Source organism: Pyrus communis, chromosome 8, assembly GCF_963583255.1.
Source record: "Pyrus communis chromosome 8, drPyrComm1.1, whole genome shotgun sequence".
NCBI lineage: Eukaryota > Viridiplantae > Streptophyta > Magnoliopsida > Rosales > Rosaceae > Pyrus > Pyrus communis.
The window spans coordinates 25,767,498-25,789,660 of record NC_084810.1 but is presented as its reverse complement, the minus strand read 5'-3'; the positions used below and the strand labels follow the sequence as shown (position 1 = coordinate 25,789,660).

At 36.6% G+C, this 22,163-nt stretch overlaps 3 protein-coding genes across 6 annotated transcripts; 1 reads left to right on the top strand and 2 right to left on the bottom strand.

Annotated features, from left to right (window-relative positions):
* Positions 1-4,949: 4,949 nt before the first annotated feature.
* LOC137742683 (uncharacterized) lies at positions 4,950-7,496 on the top strand. 2 transcript variants are annotated; one of them, XM_068482612.1, is made up of 7 exons: positions 4,950-5,212; positions 5,534-5,794; positions 5,898-6,017; positions 6,100-6,258; positions 6,547-6,719; positions 6,982-7,087; positions 7,297-7,496. In XM_068482612.1, the coding sequence occupies exons 2-7, from the start codon at positions 5,573-5,575 to the stop codon at positions 7,324-7,326; spliced, it is 810 nt and encodes a 269-aa protein (XP_068338713.1). In that variant the 5' UTR covers positions 4,950-5,212; positions 5,534-5,572; the 3' UTR covers positions 7,327-7,496. The 2 variants fall into 2 exon arrangements, with proteins under 2 accessions (XP_068338713.1, XP_068338712.1); XM_068482611.1 differs by having other exon boundaries at positions 4,950-5,218.
* A 2,380-nt stretch (positions 7,497-9,876) lies between these two features.
* Positions 9,877-12,979, bottom strand: LOC137741375 (uncharacterized). Its single transcript, XM_068481093.1, has 7 exons — positions 12,591-12,979; positions 11,806-12,015; positions 11,566-11,709; positions 11,332-11,454; positions 11,149-11,235; positions 10,483-11,035; positions 9,877-10,297 (listed from the first exon to the last, which is right to left on the bottom strand). Exons 1-6 carry the CDS (start codon positions 12,948-12,950, stop codon positions 10,487-10,489), a joined length of 1,473 nt encoding a protein of 490 aa, XP_068337194.1. The 5' UTR covers positions 12,951-12,979; the 3' UTR covers positions 9,877-10,297; positions 10,483-10,486.
* Positions 12,980-18,303: 5,324 nt separating this feature from the next.
* LOC137742673 (transcription factor bHLH122-like) lies at positions 18,304-21,963 on the bottom strand. 3 transcript variants are annotated; one of them, XM_068482601.1, is made up of 7 exons: positions 21,648-21,963; positions 20,533-21,255; positions 19,799-20,139; positions 19,545-19,718; positions 19,346-19,411; positions 19,195-19,263; positions 18,304-19,066 (listed from the first exon to the last, which is right to left on the bottom strand). In XM_068482601.1, exons 2-7 carry the CDS (start codon positions 21,128-21,130, stop codon positions 19,016-19,018), a joined length of 1,299 nt encoding a protein of 432 aa, XP_068338702.1. In that variant the 5' UTR covers positions 21,131-21,255; positions 21,648-21,963; the 3' UTR covers positions 18,304-19,015. The 3 variants fall into 3 exon arrangements, with proteins under 3 accessions (XP_068338702.1, XP_068338701.1, XP_068338700.1); XM_068482600.1 differs by having other exon boundaries at positions 19,799-20,145; positions 21,660-21,962; XM_068482599.1 differs by having other exon boundaries at positions 18,305-19,066; positions 19,799-20,145; positions 21,648-21,962.
* Between the last annotated feature and the right edge of the window lie 200 nt (positions 21,964-22,163).

The window sequence follows — 22,163 nt, the reverse complement described above, 5'->3', positions numbered from 1 at the left end:
AAGGACTAAAAAGTCAATGATTTGGTGGGAGGTTATGGGCTGTTCTGATATCATTTCACACTCGGAACTCAATTTCTACGAATTTTCAGAGGGATTTTTTAGCGTACGGAGACCACATATTTATGTCATGAGTAAATTGAAGTAACGATTCTTTAATTAAAAATTCATTATTATTGGTCCCTTAACTCATCAAAACGTGTATAAATGATCTTTTTCGTCAACTCCGTTAAAATTTTGTTAAAATGAGTTATGTTGGAATGATCATTGTTACAATTGGGTTAAAGTTAAAGGATCATTGCTCTAATTGAGTTAAAATTGAGGAATCATTTCTCTAGTTGAATTAAAGTTGAGAGAACATTGATAGAATTTCTCTTATTTGATTTTTCATATTTGCCTCTAGATTTAGCCTCACGTGCATGGTATGTGACTCATTTTGACGGAAGTTCTAACGGAGTTGACAAAAAGGACTATAACTGCACGTTTTGATAAGTTGAGGGACCAATGATAATGGATTTTTAGTTGAAAGACCATTACTACAATTTACTCTTATATAACAACCACTTATAAAAAAAAAATTCATCTACTTATATTATGACACTTGATATATCGAACCGTGTTCTCAACGTATTAAAAAATTTCTCAAATTTTCTCTTTTGTTAATAGAGAAACTTTCACGAGCACGTACCAAGAATTTAAAAAAAAAATACAAGTATTATAATTTAAATAAAATAATTATTAATATTTCGTGACAACGTTCAAGAGACATAAAAAAATTAGGAGTTTTAACGAAACACTCTTGCTACTGTGCACTTTTAATGAAAAACTACATTTTTATCTTTCTCTGATATTATTTACTACACCTTTATATATCATTTTTCATTAAAACTAAAAAAATTTTGAACTTTTAGTTAGTTTTCCTTAAAAAAAAAAAATCTATTTTTAATGTCATAATCACATGTCCTGTACTTGAGAATAAAATAGGTGATCAACTTGTAATGTATCCTGGTTAATGATGCTTTGTTGAAACCATATGATGATAATATATTTCTTTGCGTTCTTTCTCTCGTATAAGAGAAATGCCAAGTATACTAATTTTTTATATTAAATTTACAAATTATGTGATGTGTCTTTAATTAAAAATAAATATGTTAATTAATATTTAAGTATAATCTAATTATCGACAATCACGTCATATGGTTTACAAAGTATAATTTAAATAAATGATCTTCCTAACATTATCCTTATTGGAAACTTGATTTGGATTTCATCCGGATCTAAATTGTGGGGATCTTAGGAATGCTCTCATCTTAGTCATTCATCGTTATCTTGTGGTCAGAAACTATTTGACTTTTTTTTTTAAAATTAAACACAAATATTACTTGACGAAAACTAACCGCACGATATATGATAAACGATTAAGATGTGAAGATTCCTATGACCTCTAGGATCCTCAGAAAATGGATCCGGAGAGTTCCCCTTCCTTGGAAACTAATCTTTGCAGAACAGCAGAAATCATATTACTGTATATTGGGATTGGATAAGATCATTGACATTAAGGTGTGGGCATTTTACAATGATCCATTTACTATTCACTGCTTGTTTTACTTTCGCTTGGGGTTCAGCCTAAGGTCAATATAACAATAGTAACACTTGTTAGCAAACAGCTCTAAATACAAATAGATAGTGCATATTCTGAGGTGAGTGAAGTGATATATTCTTGATATTTACTGTCGCAAATCTAATATTTAGTAAAAAAGAATTACATATGCAATGTAAGTAAATTTTTTGCTTAAGTCCATGATAAAAAAATTATTTGGATCAGAGGCGTTTTTGTTTGCATTGGGTTGAAGAACTCGATTCCTTAACACCCCGAAAACACATATGCCTGTTAAAAGATTAATATACGTGTTGCTGAAAAAGTCATATGTGTTTAGGTGTTTCACTTCTTACGAAACATTTCATTAAGTTAACCGTAGATGATGGACTACAACTGATTATTAATTCAAGTGACACATTGCTTCAAAGTTTTTTAACTGGCAAATTGCAAAATTTAGAGTAAAAGTTCAAGGCAATTTGAGAATTGTCCTGCCAATGTAATGTTCTCTTCCTTTTTTCTTACAACCTATATGCATCTTCTTCTTGCTAGTGAGCACGTTCAGTCCTTCTATGTAATCGGTGGAACCTACCCATACTACGAACTAATGAAAATTCTAAAAAATGGTGGGTACCAAACATTATTCATGAATGTTCCACCAAAAAAATTTCAATAATATATATACCAATTTAGGTCTTACGAGTCGGATAGTCGGATTCAAATGGTGGGTACCGTACATTATTTTGAATAATATTATTGATCAATGTTTGACCAGTCTATTTGAAATGAAGAACCGGTGGTTAGAGTCCAGGACTTGTTCAACATGAATTCTTTACATAATTCTCTCAAAACGAGTAGGGGAGAAACACATGTTAGTATTCTGTCCAGATGCAGGTTAATCAACTTGCCATGATCAACAACTTATTCACTCAAACGATCACGTCAGCATCTTCATTATTATCGGGGAATGAGACACCCAGCCATTTTATTTTGATATGTGCATATATGAGTAATTTTTTATGGGACTATCAATAGAGGTGGTAAATCAACTAATTGAATTATTAATAAATATTTGTTAAGATATGCTTAATTTGATATCATCATAATATATATGAGATTGGTAATAACATTAATGGTGCAATGTGAAATCAAATTAAATAAGTTTTAATATATCATAATACATTTAAATTGATAACACCGCGTTTCATTTAACCTTCACATCCTAAAATTTCTCTTGCTTTAGACACCACTTTGAAATAGAAAGGTAGTGGCCCACCATAGTACCATATACAATGCATGTGGTAATTAAGCTTACAAGGGGTGACAAAATAATAGCCCACCATGACATTGAACGACCCAACCATTTTCCAGATAAGATTATCATCATAGCACGTTAAGTATTGTGTGAGACTTTTGATAGATTGAGCTAGGGACAATATACATGACGTTGCAACATGATGAATGAATGACGATGATATTTGAAGAGCCATACCAACCAATAATTTGGGATTCACATTTTTAGTAAAAATGAACCCACTAATTTAGCCTCATAATTTGGAGAGATTTTAGCGTGTCGAAAATACGGTCAACTACACCAAATATTATAATACAATTGGTTAGAAACTTTAAAAAAAAAAAATTCAACTGATTGTATTATGACACTTAATGTATCCGATCGTGTTCCGGGCACATTGAAATTTTTTTCTATAATTTGGGGTTGACATTAATTTTAAGTAGGATCACAATGTCCTGTTCACCCCGGCCTTCTTTATTTCAGTATGCTAAACAATAGTGAGCTACCCCAAGAGTTTTATTTGGGGAATGATTTTTACATCACTTTTTCTCCACTATCTACTTGAACAAGATATTTATTTCCGAAGTACAATGTGGTACACCACGTCTTATAACATAAGTATACAATGGGGTGAGCATTTTAATGGGTGTACCGAACAACCTGACCAACCCAGCCTATCTGCGTGTTCACTGTTTGTAAAATCTCTACGTAAAGATGTGTTTGTGTTCGAGACTGATCCAACTGTGGATCCCAGCGCCAATATCACTAAGGAGGCCAATGGCTTGAAGAGCTCCCTACTAGGGAAGCACAATCCCATTCTGGTGGAGCACAACACGAAGACAAACGATATGCCCTTATTCAGTATCCTTTAAGTGATAACAAACTTATCACTCTCGACCCTAAAGCGGGCAAAAGGGTTTCTCTGGCGCCCCAACCCCCGCGTCTCGACCCTTGTTACCTTAGGGGCATCAACTTGGCTCTTTTGCATAAGGAATCTCCTCAGAACTGTCCTGCATTCCCCTCTGAACCTCCCGATCTTTAACAGTGGAAATCGGGGATGGGGGTTGGGTAATATTTGGTTGTGAGGACGAACGGGCCGGGACGCAGTTTGCAGGGGTACCCTATGCAAGTCTATCTCATGTCAAGTGACTATATTACTTTGGTTTGTTGGTTCATTCTATATTAATTAATTTGGCTACAATTTTGGTGGGCCACCAATACTACAGGGACTTGTTTTCAAACCCACCGGGAAGCCTTGGACATCATATATATACAAGGACTATACCATTGTAAGTACTAGATATAGAGCACCACGGGAGATGCTCTTAGGCCTTTCACTGTAAGTCGGAGTGAGTGTTATACAATTTATATAGGAATTCAGCAGCCTGAGTTTCATATCTATAACATTAATGTTACACTAAGTGAGTTCAATAGCTATGAGAGTGAATACTTTTTTTACAAAGTTAGTTTGGAAGTGTTACACTCAAGTTTAATAACACAGTACAATATATTAATATCACACTCAAAATTTCCGGCCTACTATAAAAGCATGAATTTTTCGGCCTACTATAAAACTGTGTTTCCTATATGAGTTTCATATATTAGTATCATACTCACTTTTATCGGCCTATTGTTAAAGGCCTTATGCATAATTTATACATGTAGCTGCAAATATTCACATACATATAATACTTATATCTCAAACATATAAGTATCGGTAATGTTAGGAAGATCAAAATTTAATTAAATTTAAAAAATAAATGATGTGTTACTAATAAAAAATAAACACGTTAATCACGTTTAAGTGATAATATTATCATCAATAATTACATATTTTAATTTGCAAATTTAGTTTTAAAAACTTCTAAAACTATGTATTGTAGTCAATCCATAATCAACACTCCAAATAAAATCCCCCCCACGCCGGTACAAAAAAAAAATGATAATAATGAAAAAAATGAAAAAAATGGATCAAATTAGAGTAATAATAAAACGACGCGGAAAGCAACGTCGTTATTAGAGTTGGCTTGCAAGTAATAACAAATTGGGAAAAATCCGCCAAAGCAGAGGAGGATTTTCGTACGCCAGTTAACAATTAGCAGCCAGAAATATTCTGAAAATCTTGGAATCAAATGGAATCTCCATCGTTTACCCAAAAAAAAAAAAAATTGGAATCTCCATCTCCGTAGCCCTCCATACAATAATTGGTGGCCTCAAAACCCCTCAAAATTCCACAATCACCCCACAAATCTTCACTTGGATAATAATTTGTGTCAGAAACCTGTTTGGTTCCCGGGAAAATTCAACTGCTCGAAACGGTAAAGGTAAAGGTAAAGGAGGAAGCTTTCTTTCCAGGCTTCATATTTCACTTGAATTAATCAATTATCCATTTTATATGTGCCTTGTGGAATTACAAAACTGCTGAATTTTGAATATGGTTTTTGGGTTTTGTCAAAGGTGAGACCTTTTTTGATGGATTATGCTTATTTGTTATCAGAAAAATGTGCAATTTTGAATTTGGTTTTTTGGGTTTTTTTTTTTTTCTTTTCTAAAGATAAAAAGTTTCAACTTTGTGATGGTTTATACTTGTTAATTATTAGAAAAGTACTCAATTTGGAATTTGGTTTTTTGGGTTTTTGTAAAAGGTGATATAGCATTGTGATGGTTCATCAAGTTCTGCAACCATGCTGATGGTGTATGCTTCAGGAGCTATTACATATACAGATTCTGCTCATAATTTTTTACAGCATGAGGCAGTTTTACCCTGCAAGACTACCCATGTGAATTTCTTGAACAAAATCTCTATTTGTACTAACCCAATTGGAGCTCCTTGTAATTCTGCACTCTCTGCTTTCTACTTGTCATGGAGAAGTCGTAATCAGCTAAACAGCCCCAAGAAATGGCTAGTAAGTGTTTCTGTAAGTTTCTTTTGTTTAAGATTTTCAGAGAAGGAAATGGAACTTGATATTTGTATGATTGTTTGATATGTTTTGATATTTCTCATTGCAGTGCCGGATGCAGGATTCGATTCCATCTGATGATGAGTATCGATCATCGCGCAACATAGCAATCAGTTTATTTAGGCGGTACAGGAATGTGGTCGACCGTGGAGGAGGTGCCAACCTAAACGTATATACAGAATTCGGTGATATTTTGTGTGTTTTGCTTTGTTTAATTTCTTTCACAACTGATGTTTCGTTTGGTTGATCAGGAGTTCATCAGTGCTGGGGTGAATGCTTATGCACTGGGCTGCACAGACGAGGGATTAAGAAAAGAACTGCTTGATATGAAAGAATCTGGTGTTGAAATTGAAGGAATGCAAAGCTATGGTGGAACCACCAGTTTGAAATTCAAGATCGCATCGGAGGAGGTAAACTCGCTCTTTAGTTATTAACGTTTACCCATTTGTCAAAATGCAACCATTGTAGTATACATTGATACATTATCTGAATGACTATAAGGATTGGAATATGAAGTTTTTTGCCCAATTCTGATGATCTTTGTGATCTCTTGACTAAACTGAGTGTCAGTCATAGTCTAGTGTTGGAAATGTAAGAAGCAGGAGTGCGTGTTAAGTTTTCTGTTGGTCATGATTTCGACTTTTTTCCTCTTACGGTGAATGATTAGTTCCCTTTTCCGTCTTTTCTTCACAAAGCAGGTTGATGAGTGCATTCTGTGGTTGAGCATTATATTCATCACCATATTGTGTACGCCACAGCCAACAATAGTTAGATGGTCATCCATACCTCCAGTGTCGGACGAAGAAAGGCTTAAATGGAAAGGCTTTTGTGCACTCATAGCAAATGCGTATTATGTGAGAGGAATGGCATGGTAAGCTTCTTTCAGCATATCCAAATCCTACTTTGAGTTATATATATCATAATCCGTATTAAACATGGCTGAATTTCTGCATCCGAATCCTACTTTGAAAATCCGGATTTTTTCTGTTCAAGCACACCGCTGTGTATTTCTCAAGTACATGCTATGACAACAAATTATCGGCCTCCACTTTGACCTTTTCAAACTATTCTTTTCGTGCAATATAAACCGGTTGTGAAGGTTCACCTCTTTGCTTAAACTTTTTTCCTTGAAGGCTTCCAGTAAAGACACTTCAACTAGAGCAAATGGCAGTGGTTGGACAAGCCGAGGAACCATCAGTTGTTGCAAGTCGAATGCGATTAGTTTTTAGCACACTTGAGGTTAGCTGAATATATTTCATTTTCTTAATTGAGAATGTGTTTAATATCAAGCCCCTTGCCCTTGTGGCGATTTCAGCTCTGTATTCTCCGTGTTGCTAATCTAATTTCTGTAATCTGTTTTTAGATGGTATTGAACCAAATTAGGCTCTGCCGTAGAATATGTGATAAGGAATTGACTGTGATGACCGAAAAATTATTTGCTTGTGCAGGTTGTGAGTCCACACTGGCCTAGAGTTTAGCGGTTCGGTGTCAAGAACAGATGACATGCCGCCCGTATTTTTACATTTGTAGTATGTGAATCTGTATGGCCTAAACCTTTTCCACTTCAGAATGGAAAACAGGGGAAAATACCATAGCCTCGTAATCGAATTTTTATTTATGAATGTGAAGAATTTCATTGTTTTGTTCACATGTTCTTTCAAAGGTTAAAAAGATTGACTTGCATCACAATCTTGTGCTTTCATGCCATGTCACAATGAAAGAAGAGGGCTTCCCTCATGGTATGCAGCTTTTTCTGTCATAGCATGAATTTCTCAGACCTATATAGTCTGATTCTTATATGTACTAGAAAAAATATCGACAACAGGGATGAATACCCGGAATTTCATGTATTGTTTTTCTCATTAACTTATTTTAATGAGCCGAAATCTCACTCACCGGCCTAAACAACGAGCAAACACTCAAACGTCAAAGTAAGGGATCAATCAACGAATAAATGAGCTCGACTGAGGAAGGAGAGAGGGGGGCAAGAACCATGCTTTCAGAGAGAAGTGCTGGTCTAAATCTTATCAGAACTGTGAGAATAACTGACTAAGCCATGTCATACTGACATCGTCCCTTTGCCTCTTTTACTTGGAATAATCAAGTATTTGCTTATCTAATTTCTCTTCTTAATTAACACTGATCACACTAGAAGTTCGAATTCCTCCTAAGATTAGGAAGTTTAACCCTCCCTTCACACCAACTTTAGACATGATAAGCTCCTCTTATGCGCACCATCAGGTTTCCAACCTTCATTCATTCTACGAATTTCTCATAACCAATAATACTACGTAGACACACAAAATTGACACATTTGTTTAGGAAAAATACAAGTGGGCTCGACTCTTGTATGTGTTAGTTTTGTATGTCTAAATAGCATCACCCCGACAATTGATATCTATATGCCCCAATTCTGAAAGGAAAAGCAAAAGTGGTGAGAGTGGAAAGGGAAACCTAAGCTAGTTTCTTGAAAGGCGATCTCCAAGTCCAAGGCCATTCATGATGTCTTTCTTGAATTCCGAGTCTTGAAAGCGTACGTTAAGCTTTGAGATCAAAACCCTAGCCTTTCTTGATTCCCAAGTATTGGACGAGCGTGACATCGAAGTATGGAGATGCAGCAGCACAAGAGAAGAAAGATGAAGATGGAGAAAGGGAAGGAGATAATTAATGATGATTCTAACACTTTGTACCTGTGTTTTTGTGAGAATATGTTGGATGGCACAATTGCTTACGCTCTTCATGCCATTGCTTTGAGCCACGTATTGGGAGACCCGCGGCCGCATTTAGGTTCTTCAACATCATTCCTGGCCGCGGGTCTACACCAAGTGGGTTAAACTTGAAGCGAAGGCATTCCCGACAATATGGGTGCGGGTGTCTTTGGCTCCAAAATTGTTTTGCCGGCAGACTGAAGGCCATATTCAGCAGCTTACCACCCTACCTCACAGAAACATGTCTATGCCTTCGAAACTGATCCCGCTCTCGATTCTATCATCAAGCAGCCTCCCATGAAACAAGGGAAATGTGGTCCCATGTCATTGGAGCACAAGGATAAATTCTATCACGTTCTCCTATGTTGGACCCGGTTGGTCTCCCTAAGGAACCCGCTTTCAAGGTTTTCGACCCTAGTGTGGGAAAAAGGGTGCCTATGCGACGATCCACTTTATCTAACTGTAGGCACCAACATCTTTGTCGCGTCATTTGGCTCGTCTTCGTGTAAATATGTGTTTGTCTTTGAGACTGATCCCAACGGTGGATCCCAACGCGGGTATCGTCAAGCATCCCCAGCATGTCTTCAACAACAGTCCCCTACAGGCTACAACAAGGGAAAAGACACTGCTGATGGTGGAGCATGACGGAAATTTATATGTTATTGCCTCTGATCCTTTCAAGAGCGTGATAGGCACCCCCGCAACACCCTCTTTCGAGGTATTTGACATCAGGAGGGAAAGTTGTTGCCTCTTCCCGAACCTCCATTTTTCGACTACTCTTGCTTTTCAGACTGTTATAATAATCCCTACCCTTCTATTAGTTATACAATTGTAGGCACCAACATCTTTGGCTCATCTTCAGATAGTCCTCTGTTTCGCTTCGATTCTTAACACGCATGGAAGATATGCAGATGCCACTTAAATTTTTACCTCCTGAACTTCCCAAAACATTTGACGATCGAACAAGTTGTTCCTAGGATTCTGTCCGTCTAGGAGGTCAAAAAGTCTGCCTTGTTTTGTGACTTCGTCCCTGTACTGAGAGCCATTCCACGACATGAAGATTTTGAACTTAAAAACAGCTTACAAGACAGGAGCGAAAAGGTCGGCAAGGTAAGGGTTGGTCTCGTAGTTTTTGAACTTAAACTTGCGGAGAGTAGGGACGCATCTGACGTCAAGATCTTTACATCCTTTTCGCATGTTTGGGGTTTATGCTTGTTTCATTTCTTTTACATCTCTACCACCGTCCTTCATCCCTCTTTTCGCCAAGTACTTCCCCTCTATAACTAACACAAAACTGAAAACTAAAAATAAAAAACGAAATGGTTATTAAACGGTCTATTAGTTAATCCGGTGTTCGATTATAATCTATGGGAAAATTGGTCACAGCTTGAGCTTTTTACAAAGCAAATCATCTCTACATCATCATTCCTGTCCTCTCTCTCGTCCATATGTTCTCAAAGTTGCATCAGATTGACTTGCATCACAAGTTTCCACAATTCATGCTGTATGAAACATATTCTGGCTAATTAACAAGATCTTCCGCTGAAAGAGCAATTTCACAATGTAACCAGACGATTTCCCGACTTCTGCAGCTCTGCAGTTCTCTGATAAAATACAAAACTCTCTCAGCACCTATAATATATATCTACATACTAGCTTGATTCTTATATCTACTTCAAAGTATCGTCGACGCCAGGGATGAATAAACTCAATAGTTGCATATGCCGTTCTCCACATCAACCTACAAAAGGTAGACAAGAAAGAGATATATGAGAGTACATTTTGGATAAGAAAGTACAAGTTGAAAATCTTGAACCCTCCCCTCAAAACACTTATTTCGGGTCACTCCCACCAAAAAACAGACCATTATTGTTTGATATTTTGAAAATCAATTGACCTAATATTGATGGCAACAGCAAGGTCTACCTTTCTATGCCCATCTTTTCTGTGGGGGAGCATCCTTTCGTTCAGATATAGAACGCCTTCGAATGGTCTTTTTTGAATCCCCACCAGCTGATGTCGGCCTTGGCCTTGAAAATTGAGTGGTACTGGATCTTGTGATAGGGCTCATTGGTTGAGATTTTGGGCTTGCCGGTTGAGATTTTGGACTCATTGGTAGAGAAGTTTTGCTCACTGAGTGTACTTGCCTTGAATTCATGGTGATCACTTTTAGAGGATTCAGTGGGTGGGATTTTATGCGACTGTTAGTTGGTTTCACCTTCGAAGTTGAGGCTTTTTCGGGCTCTGGTTTCTTAGTTGTTTGAACAGGGTCAAGGATCTGAGGAACCTTTCGAGTTTTAACAACAGGAGGAGCTGGTGATCGAATCCGTGGAGAGCAGTCTGAATCAGAAGATGAAGGGCCAGTAGTACTATCCATATCATAAAGGATGTTGTCCATCATGTGATGGATTCGTTTATCATCATCATGTGCATCTGGGGAAGAGAAAGAGGGTCTCTGAAGCCTTGTAAGGTGCACTACCTGTTTATGTATATGCATATATACATATTGACAATTGACATGAATAACTCAAAAGTCAAATACAGTATTTTCCGTAATCCTGAAACCCGATTTCTTACTTTGCAGCTCCTTACCTTTTGTTCTAGAACTACCATGTCCCTCTTTAGTCTTGTAATCGTTGAGTTCTTTCTACATATTATGTCTTCTAACTCTGAAATCCTCTGATATGAATGATAAGAATAACTGTGATCAGCCAAAGACAAAATTTGGCAATAGAATTATAGAAGTGCAAAACGAGAGCAAAAGAGGGAGGTTGCCTTTGAACCGGCACTTTCAGCTGACTGGAGTAAAATGGTCAGCTCCTGTATGGTTCCATCTTTCTCTTCACACTCCTTCTTGAGATTGTCTATTTCTTGTTCAATAGCTACGGCGTTTAGCTGCTGAAATCACAACGAATTACATCAAGAACATGAAAAAGTGATACCTTAGAAAGTAGAAAATGCCATTTCTGGTAAGTTTTGCGGACCAAAAGATGAAAGCAGTTCCATTACCTGGAAGTCTGCAGCAGAAGTGACACTTGAGCACAAGTCTGATAAATCTGACATCCGGCGCTCCTCTTGCTCTTGTACATTTGGCAGAGACACTTTATATCGTAGTATATGATCCCCATCGGAGGCTTTCTCAGCATTGTTATCCTGATACCAAATTAAGAGATTAACCAGATCAAGATTTCTGCATTAGTACAAGAAAACTCGAAACAATCTATGTAGCGACACGAAACAAATTCTTACCACCAATCCATTTGGAAGGTCACGATGTTGATCACAGAGCCAACAACCACAATCAACAAATTTGATTTTATGGGAACCGAAAGATTCGTTGCGTTGCAGTTCTACATTTTCGAGGGTGGAAGGAACAAGAGTTCCCGAGTGATCCTTAATGTTATTCATCTGCTCGCACAGGCTGTCAAGCTTCTGCTGCATGCTTGATAATATCTGATCCTGGTAAACAATTTGACACAAGAATTTAAGTCAAGAATTATATTTCACCACTCGAAGGTTCTCAGCATTTAACAGAAAATCATACGCGAATTCAGTTAACTCGAAAGATTGATACTTTACTCAAAAACAATATCAAATCTGATATTTAAAAATTTAGACAAACACTTAGCTGAACCGAAGATTTCAATATCAAATGTATATGAGAATATATAAAATGAACTTTAATGAAATATTTTCGATACCGTTCACTTTAACAAAAATTATATTTTTATACTAAAAAATCAATCTGATACTATTCTTTTCTTTTGTTTTTCTAACTATTTTCATTAGTTTTCCTTATATAAAATTCATGAATAAAATTAAATTGATATTAAAAACACATGCCCAGTTATGAATCTAACCTCCATAACTACAACAGTTAAAATAAATATACAGAGAGAATCATGATTGAATTATACAAAATTTCAAAATTTATTAAAGAAAACGTCTAAAGATTCATAATTTAAACAAACCCAAATCAGCAATTAAAGAGAGAATTGAAAATTTAATAAACCCAAATTAATCAAAGTTCAAACCCGAAGTTCCACAGATTTCTTCAGCTGCGAAATGTGGCGGTTTTTCTTCGACTCGGCGGCGGCGACACTTATCACGGCGACGAAGAGGAACCTCTGGAAGGGGGTAAACAGCTCCCAAGCCGCGGCTTGCTCTGGGCTCAAGCCACCTTTAATGGCTCGAGCCGAGCTGGCGTCGTCGGCATTGACCATTCGGCCTTCGAGGTTAACCCAGGCCAGCTTCCGGCGAGCCGGCACGGGGCGGCTCCGCTCATTGAAGCTGCTTGAGAGGCGGCGCTTGGAAGAGGGCGTGCGGATTGGGGTTAATGTGATCCGAACCGCGCCGAAGCCGCCGGAGGGGAAGTCTTGGTCGGACACTTCCATGGCATGAAGGGCGGAGAGGAGAGGAGGGAGAGAGAGAGAGAGTGTGAGAGAGAGGAGAGAGGAGAGAGAATCGACCAAGTTTTAAAATGCTTTTTTTGGGAAGTTGTTGGTATTTTTTTCAAATGCTTTTGAATTAAGAGGGAAACCGCAATAACCGTTTGTCCAACGTCCCTCTTCAAACGTTGGAATTTTTCTCCTTTTTTTCTTTTCCATATTTTTATTTTTGATTTTTCTCTGAAACTAAATATTCAATTTATCAAGAAAAAGTACTTTTATTTCTGGGCGTAATCCAAATAGAGTTATTTTCTAAATACCTAGAATCTGTTAATTAGTCATTTATTTAGGTAATTTAGTCATGATTTTAACGCTGGTCTACATAGACATATTTTAGTGACTAGAATCAAATTATTTTTATTAAAGAAACTGCGAAAATCTCGTACTAATAGAGAAGATCAGATGTTACGAGATGCATGAATTGGAATGAAAATGAAATACGGATATCATAATCATACTCAATTTGTTAGCATTATTTCTCACTTCTTTTTGTGATTCACATAAAAGAAATTTGAATGCTATAAAATACAAGGGCATAAAGCGTCTATAGGTGACTTTTTATGTCCATCGCCAAATCCCAGGGTCAACCTGGACAGGAAGTGAAAACTACCAAGCTGGAGTATGGTAGAGGCAGTGAGAATATTTGGTGGAGTGGAATGCGTAGAAATCGGAAAGAACACTAACGGCGAAAGTACTTTGCTAGGCCGACACTGACATTGAAAGACGATTTGGGGGATATTGGTAACAATTAGCGAGTTGGAGGGCTCAATATCAAATTAAAATTTTAGAGGGCAAGTATAACAAGATCCAAATTTCAGAACTTCAGAGTAGACAAATATATTTTGTGAAAAAGCAATTAAATAGTTAATGTCTTGTTCTTATCCTTATTTATTGGGCTTTAGCCCATGTAAACTTTTGGGTAAAAGATAGACAGAGGCCCAAAAATGCTCAAATGTTCCCAACCCAGATTTTAGCCCAGCAAAAATAAGGTGATGTATCCAAAAAAACCCAAATATTCTGCATGAGTGTTCTTTTCTTTCATGAAACCAACCACACAAATCAAGAGTCCGTATCTTCTTTGTTTTTTTTTTTTTTTTTTGTGGTCAAACGATAAATTTGTTAGATTAATTATTGAGCCGACATCATCATACAAGGATTCAACTCATTTATACCACTATGGTAATGAGCCACTTATCTTTTTCTCTCTTGAACGATTAAAATTGGAAATATTATTATTTTTCTTCAGTAAATTAGAGGAAAATAAGGGATAACTATAAAGAAAACAAAAGGACATAAATGTTTTATTCCACAAGGTGATTCGCTATACGCTGGTTGAGAACGGGGCATACCCTACTACTCATAAAGCTTAGAGCATACTTAATTTAACCTCAACATAAGCTGTGATAACAAATTACTCACCCAAATAAATATAAGGAAAACTAATGAAAATAGTTTGAAAACTTTAAGTTTTAATGATAAGGACAAAATAAAGGGTAAAGTGAATAGTATCAGGATTGACTTTTTAATATAAAAATATGATTTTTCGTTAAAGTAAATCGTACCGTGACTTTTTCGTTAAAACTCCAATAAATATAACCTTAGCCCATGAGATCGGTGTAGGCTTTTGCCTAATCTCTTTCCCAATACCAGAAAGTGATAGATTCTCTTGAGATAAGACCTCAATCTTAACATAACACTTGGCCTGTGAATAGAAAAGGAGGACAAAAGTTATTGATTTAGGATGAGGATCCATTCTCCTGGTCCTCTTTGTGAGGATCGTAGAGATCCTCATATCATGGTCATTCATCGTATATCATTTGATCAGTTTTCATTAGATAGTATTTGTGTTTAATTTTAAATAAACAAATTTAAAATGATTTATGATTGCATGATGTACGATAAATGTTTAGGATGTAAAGATTCCCACAACTTGGATTTGGATGGGATCCATCTCTATTGATTTATTAATTTAGTAAACACCACCAGGATCCTCTCCAGATCCTCTTCTAGAGGATTTCGGGATCCGTAAATCGTGTTCGTTCATCATACATCGTGCGATCAGTTTTCATCAGTTACTATTTGTGTTCAATATTAAATAAAATAATTTAAATGATTTCTGATCCCACGATGTATGATGAACGAAAACGATTCACGAATTCCTGAGATCCTCACAAAGTGAATCCGGAGAGGATCTGGATTCTTAGTAAACATACTCATGTTTCGGTTACATGGTGGCAATGCCAATTGAAAAAGAAAACTACAAAAAAATATTAGACCAAAAATGTTTTTCTTACTTTCTATGTGTACCATTGTTTGTTCCGTCTCTTTAATATAGATGAGATCTACATGTGTTAGTATGATCTATCTCTATTAGAGAGATGATACAAATAGAAAATAAGTGTAATACTACTCATATTACACCGAGCCTTGCGGACCTTGTTAGAACTTAACAGTAAGCTAGTAGAGGTTAAGCCCATATCAGCAGTCATGCATGTTACTTAATTTTTCTGATTGGTATTCAAACTCTCTGATTTTGTCAATGGTAATTAGAGAGTGATTTCCGAGCGTGCTTAAAAAATTCAATGACCAAGATCTAACGACTAACCGAAAATTTCAATAAATAGGACACATCGAAAAATTATAAACTTTTCAATAAATGAGGTTTGTGTGGGTCTTTTCAACACCAACAGGATCCTCTCAGGATCATTTTGATGAGGATTCCGGAGAGGGTTCAAGAGATCTGTAAATTGTGTCTGTTCATTGTACATCGTGCGGTCAGTTTTTGTCAAGTACTGTTTGTATTTAATTTTAAATAAAAATATTTAAAATAATTTCTAATTGCACGATGTACAATAAACAAATATGATTTATAAATCTCTGAAATCCTCACAAAGAGATCCGACGAGAATCTGGATTCTTTTCAACAAACCAAGTTTAGAATGCCATTCTGTATTAACTAGTTTGGGAGGCGGTAGCTTCATCATGCAGCTAGAAAGAAAAAGCTCCCCACTTTTCATTAAAAAAATAATAATAAAATAAATAAATAAATCCCCACTCAGAAAAGAAAGTTATGTAATTTCATGTTTTAGAGAGAAGATTCTTGTCGGATTCTCTTTGTGAAGATTTCGAAGATCTTCAAATCACATTCTTCATCGTATATCATACGGCTAGTTTTTGTCAGGGACTATTTATATTCAATTTTAAATAAAAAAATTTACAATGATTTCTGATCTCACGATATACGATTAACGGATGTGATTGGAGGAACCAGCGAAGATCCTTCTAGATGATTCCAACTAGTACACCTACATCTCTCTCTTTCCAACTAGGAATACAGATCCTCTTCGGATCTCATTGTCCAGAGCTCAAGGAACAAGTAATTCGAATTGTTCAAATTAAATTTGACGATCCTCGTTAACTCATTTCGATGATCCATCTCACACAAAGTAAAAGTCCGAATTTTTTTTTTCTCTTTTGAACTATCCAAATTCTGAAAAAAGTTCGAAGTTCTAGACTATAAGGTTCGAAGAGGATCCAAATCCTCCAACTAGTATCTGTGATGACCAAATACACACACACACATATACATACGTACATAAATATCACACACACACACACACACACACACACACACACACATATACATACGTACATAAATATCACACACACACACACACACACACACACATATACATACGTACATAAATATATATGAGCGTTCTGGGCTTCCAGGGAATAAAAACAAGAAAGCAATCTCTCTTTCATGGGCAAGGAAATACAAGTTTTGGGAGGGACGTGACATCAGATATGACATGGCAATCACTTACATGCAGAAGAAAGTGAGTCGCCTCATCCATTTGGTACAGCTTGTTATAGCCACTCATTCTTCAAACAATCCTTCTTCGCCAAGGCATCCAGCCTCATTTTATCAACTGGTTTTTCTTTTCCTCATCTCTTCAAACTTGAAAAAGCTCCCACTTTATGCTTATGAAAGCAAAGTTGAAAAGGAAGCTGCAAAGAAAAAATTCGAAAGAAAAAAAGAAACAACTCATGTTTTTGCTATAGCCTTCTTACAACATAATAACACGTTACGAGTCTACAACCACGAATAATAAAATAAGTCTTCGTGTCAAATTTTGTTTAGGTATGATTCATGGTGGGTTGATATGTTTATATAACACGTTTATTGAAGATTCGAGTTGGTGTTCATTTGCAAAACATGATAACGACTCTTTATTTTTGTGAAATATGTTTTTTTATTTATTATTTAGTCTTAACTTAATTGGATTCTTGTGTATGTTTGTTGGTGAAAGGTTGGACATTTGTTACATGATGTTATATTTTGATATTATTCTATATATTTTATTTGTTTGGTGTTTGATTGATAGAAGGAATGAAGAAAAACGAGTAAACATGTGAAACACAACACAACCAACAAGATCTGCCAAAGAGATTGGGTTTGATGTGGATCGGAGAGAAATAGACTGTCAAAAGACCGGATACATTAAGAATATGCCGATTTGGCGTTTGAGCTCCGATTTAGGTCCGTGATACTTTTTCAGAAAGGGAACGACGTCATGAGTCAAACTCACCGCTTTGCTATGATATACGATGATTTTGGTCATCTAAAGTCATTTTAACCTCCAAACAGTGTTTACAGTTTCATAATAAAATTGGACCTTTCGGTTTCCCGTCCAATTAATGTTTAACTAATGACGTTTTAATACTTAGAGTCCTTTAAGTTGTTTCATGTGGTTGTAATCTTTATTTAAATCATCTAGATGTATCAATAATTGGGAACCGGATCTCCTCCAAACCCAAAGTAAATGAGTCTACTCATCAAATGATCCGAACCATTGAAATTTAATCCAACGGCTACAAACAGGAAGACCCTCTAAATTTATAACAATTGTAACCGTTAGATCAAATTTCAATGTCCTGAATCATTTGATCCTTGGGCTCAGTTCCTTTGGATTCGAAGGGGATCCGGTTCCCAATAATTGTATTCATTCAATCATTAATCAATTCAATCCTTTGGAATTTTTCTCAATTTTCTGATGGATTTTAAACTTATTCTTCAAGGAATTACGCCGATAAGCCTTTTAATTATTTTGTGCTGCGTCAAAATTTATATACTTTGGAACGAGAAGTTCAGGCTTTAAAATTTTAATTTAATATAATCTTACATGACATGAACATTATCATTAGAACACGATACGCTATGAGATGTCTAGTTCAATAACCCCACAAAACCAACACACATCTACCATAAAGAAACTAGTATTACGAGTGGTCTCCTTGTTGCATAGAACAAGACAAAGGCCAATAAATTTAGGATGCCAACCATGTTACTCTTACATAAAATATGCATTTCTTTGAGTTTCATCTGGCCCTCCATACCCATTTATAACAACAAAAAAATGAAATATTTGAACCTCCATTATTGAATCGAAAATGGGCAACAAGAACAGTTAGCATCCTTGACTGCATGGGTGCAATTTGATGCCTAAAAATAAAAGCAAAGAGAGAATGCTCATTTAGTAATCATGTGCTCTTTAATTTGCTTCACTCATTTTTCCTCCAATCATACCAGGAAAAAGCATGTTTGTCCGTAGACGTCGCCATGTGTTCTCACTTTATATGTTACTTTCTCACATAACATTGCATAATTAGAATCTTTGTGTAATTCCGTCTCTTCTGATGGGAAGTGGGGATTTGATAAATTGCTTGAGCTCCACAACCATAAGCATGTAACGTCACATTCACCACAGAATATTACTATACAGCATGCGTTCTTTTAATGCCAGCAGTGGGTTTTGGATCTTAGACATCAACTTTTAGCAGCCCCTTTTTTCTTCTTTTCCCTCTCCACCCACATAAAGAAATAACCGAACTGTCAATTTTTAAGTACAAAAGAGAACCCCAGATAGCTCCAGCGGCCATCTATCTTCTTTCCAACTTCTAATGGTTCTGTACATGAAAAGCAAAGTCCCTCCTACATTTTGGTGTTGCTACTGTTGCTTGTTTGAACAGGTACACGTGGCACGATTTTCAGAGAGCGTCTGGAAAAATTTAACCGAAAAGAAAGGACAAAGCAGTGAGTGAATAGGTTACAAATGCAAGTCAGAAGTGTTTGAGCTACACAATTTGTAAATTTTCGTGATTCGATTTGATTTTTTATAAAACATACCTGGACTTGAGTTTTAAGGTCTTTAATGTACTCAACTGCCAAATCCAACATGTCTGAAGTGTTTGTTTGCTGCAAAGTAAAGACATTAGATGTTTTGAGTCTAGTGCACACGCTAACTGGTTCATAGATCGAATGGCATTGAAGATTCTACCTTGTCCATGTTCGGTACAAGCTCTTGCAGTTTCCTCATTCGTTCGCTAATTCGAGTTCTTCTCACCTGACCGGAACAAAAATAAACATTTTGAGCATTTTAATTTAACATACATGTTTCAATGGTGCTTTTCGTTTAAAAGCGTTTAAAGCAATAAGAAGAGTGTACAATGTGTGACATTAAGACACTAAAACAGTACCCTCTCAGCAATGCTTCTTGGGTGTGTTGCACAGCCCCGCTTTGCTCGAATCTTACAAGGAACAGAATCTTGGAGCTGTAAAAACTTTTCAATGGCAGCCATCTCAGTGGCTGTTTTTGGCAAGCTCAAGTGATGAGCTAGAAGTGTAGGAGGGCGACTTCCAGCCTCTACATCCTGCATGACAGCAACGAAAACTATATCAGACACCAGATAATACACAACCAAGCACATTACATTCAACACAAATTTGGTACCTGAGTTTCGGATGGACTTAAACCAGTGTATGCTTTCACATCGTCATCCCTAAAGCCTGTTGAACCGCTGATATCATCACCTAGAATTGCAGAGTCATCCCATGAATCCATTGGGAAACCAGTCACATAATTGTTACCGCGGCCATCCCCAAAAGCTCCAGCATCTTGACTATTCGATCGCATTCTTTTGTTCCCAATTTCAGAAATCGGACTAATTAGCCCCGATGTAGATGGTGGAACTGAAGAGAAATTTTTCAACCTGCTTGCAGGAGAAAAAGATGCTTCTTCATTAGTGCTATCACGTGCTCCGAAGTTTCCCATTCCTCTCAATGCAGCATAGCCTGCCACTGCCAAATGCTAAGTATCATTCACAAATCGATTCCATCATTTTTATTTCGAATCTAAACTAAGACTAGAATCAAACAAACCCAAGAACCAGAAATATTGCTTCTTTCATAAAATGTTCGGTAAAGATTTCGTAAGCAACAGTTATCACTAAGCCACTTTATTTCCAACTGATTTATCAGAATGATATCCAAAGTTCATTAATTTTCTGTATAAAATCAATCCATTCAAATAACAGAAAGCAAATACAATTCTGCATACGGTGAGAAAATTAAGCATCCAAAAACCGAAAGAAACAAAAATCTGCCTCGCAATAATCAAAATTTACTTGATTTAGCACCTTTTTCCTTTTGAAATTCATCTATGCCGAAAAAAAAAAAAGAACATACCATCAATGTTCACATTGGAGAACCATCCAGCAGGTGAGCTACTATGCCGAATGAGATTGGAATTCGCGACACCACCACCGGTTTTCATAGGAGGCAAATGACTTCCCCTCATTGAATAAGCTCCTTCATTAGCTGATGTCAAGTTCTGATTAGGTAAAGGCGGTTTTGCCGCTGGACTTTGGTAAAATCCTTGAGCAACAGATGAATAGTTGTTCAAATTGCTCTGCTGCTGTTGTTGCTGCTGCTGCTGTTGCTGCTGCTGATGCTGTTGAATCACCTCCATTTCATCATCCACCTTAGGCACCAAAAATTGTGGTTGCTGGTTATTAACCTGTGTTGCTACTTTGTGTTGTGATGCAATTTGTTCTGTTCCTTCACCACCGCCACCTCCTCCTCCTCCATTACCACCACCTTCACTAGCCAGAAACCGGGACAAAATCCTCTCGGTTTCAGGGCTAGAAGGCCGATTGAGAAACGGCTCATAAAGCTCTGAGTCCAAAATGTTTGTGAAATATGAGCTGGGAGCTGACCGGTACCGCATCAAGCCAGAGTTCATGTGCTGCTGGGGTTTGTGATGCTGCTGAAGATCCGATTCCATTGCTTCCTTAATTCTTCAAATTCTCATCCAAAAATAGAAACTTCAACAAAGTAATAAACTTCTCCTTTTCGATTTTTCTGACCAAAATCAGATCAAATCATAAGTAAAACCTCTGGCTCTTTCCCCTGCAAAAATTCTCAGAAAACAAAACAAAAGAACCCAACTTTTAGATACAACCCAAGAATTTAAAGCTACCCAAAAGCCAAATCCATGTAAGTTTACTTGAGTGAAAAGATAAATTGATTCTGCTATAAAAGTAAGCTTCTGAAACCAAGAAAAAATGGGGAGAAGAGACACTAAAAAGTACCATTTTTCATTGTTCACTCAAAAAAATTTCTCACAAATCCCAACAACCACCTAAAATCTACCAACAACCCAATTTTCTATTCCTAAAATCTCAATCACCCAAGTAAAGAAGATAACATAAGAAATCCAAACAACCCACTGAAATCAAGCACAGTATCAGATGATAGAAGACAAAACCAAGAACTTAAGCATAACAATATAAAAAACAAACCTTTACACTCACACACTCTCTCTCTAGAACTTTGTAGAAAATTTTTCTCTCTCTAGAGATTTGCTTCTTCTTTCTCTACAGGTGCTAGTGCTGGTGCTGGTGTCGGGCATGGAATAATACTATTGAGAGTGGTGGTGGAGTTCTCGTTGAAGCCAGTGAGTTAGGAGACATAAATAAAAGGGAAACCCACAATTATAAAAGTAATAATAAAACCATTTGTTTCCTCTTCTATTAGTTAAGCCAACCAGAAGCAACTGAGGACTGAAATCTAGTCCCTCAGATTTCGTATGTTTACATTTTTTACATGACCATATTGCCCTCGAAGACTGGTCATTATCACAGAAGAACCATTGAATTTTAAGAGAGAAATGGCTGCATTCAGATTGAATGGTGGGGAGCAGAGGCATAATTAATAAAGCAAGAGAAAAATTGGCTGGATTGTGTACACGTTAGCCAAACACAGAAATGGGGCTGGGGTTTGTGTGACAAATAAAGAACATAATCCAATCCCATTTG

What these genes read in the sequence shown, in the direction of transcription:
- LOC137741375 (XM_068481093.1), bottom strand. Translation starts at nt 12,950, where the DNA reads ATGGAAGTGTCCGACCAAGACTTCCCCTCCGGCGGCTTCGGCGCGGTT. An exon ending in CTGAAAGTGCCGGTTCAAAG is followed by an intron (nt 11,236 to 11,331) that starts GCAACCTCCCTC and finishes CATTCATATCAG; the next exon opens with AGGATTTCAGAGTTAGAAGA. An exon ending in TGGTAGTTCTAGAACAAAAG is followed by an intron (nt 11,036 to 11,148) that starts GTAAGGAGCTGC and finishes ATACATAAACAG; the next exon opens with GTAGTGCACCTTACAAGGCT.
- LOC137742673 (XM_068482600.1), bottom strand. Translation starts at nt 21,130, where the DNA reads ATGGAATCGGATCTTCAGCAGCATCACAAACCCCAGCAGCACATGAAC. An exon ending in TAAGTCCATCCGAAACTCAG is followed by an intron (nt 19,719 to 19,798) that starts GTACCAAATTTG and finishes GCTGTCATGCAG; the next exon opens with GATGTAGAGGCTGGAAGTCG. An exon ending in TTGTACCGAACATGGACAAG is followed by an intron (nt 19,264 to 19,345) that starts GTAGAATCTTCA and finishes TTTACTTTGCAG; the next exon opens with CAAACAAACACTTCAGACAT.
- LOC137742683 (XM_068482612.1), top strand. Translation starts at nt 5,573, where the DNA reads ATGCTGATGGTGTATGCTTCAGGAGCTATTACATATACAGATTCTGCT. An exon ending in ACAGCCCCAAGAAATGGCTA is followed by an intron (nt 5,795 to 5,897) that starts GTAAGTGTTTCT and finishes TTCTCATTGCAG; the next exon opens with TGCCGGATGCAGGATTCGAT. An exon ending in TCAAGATCGCATCGGAGGAG is followed by an intron (nt 6,259 to 6,546) that starts GTAAACTCGCTC and finishes TTCACAAAGCAG; the next exon opens with GTTGATGAGTGCATTCTGTG.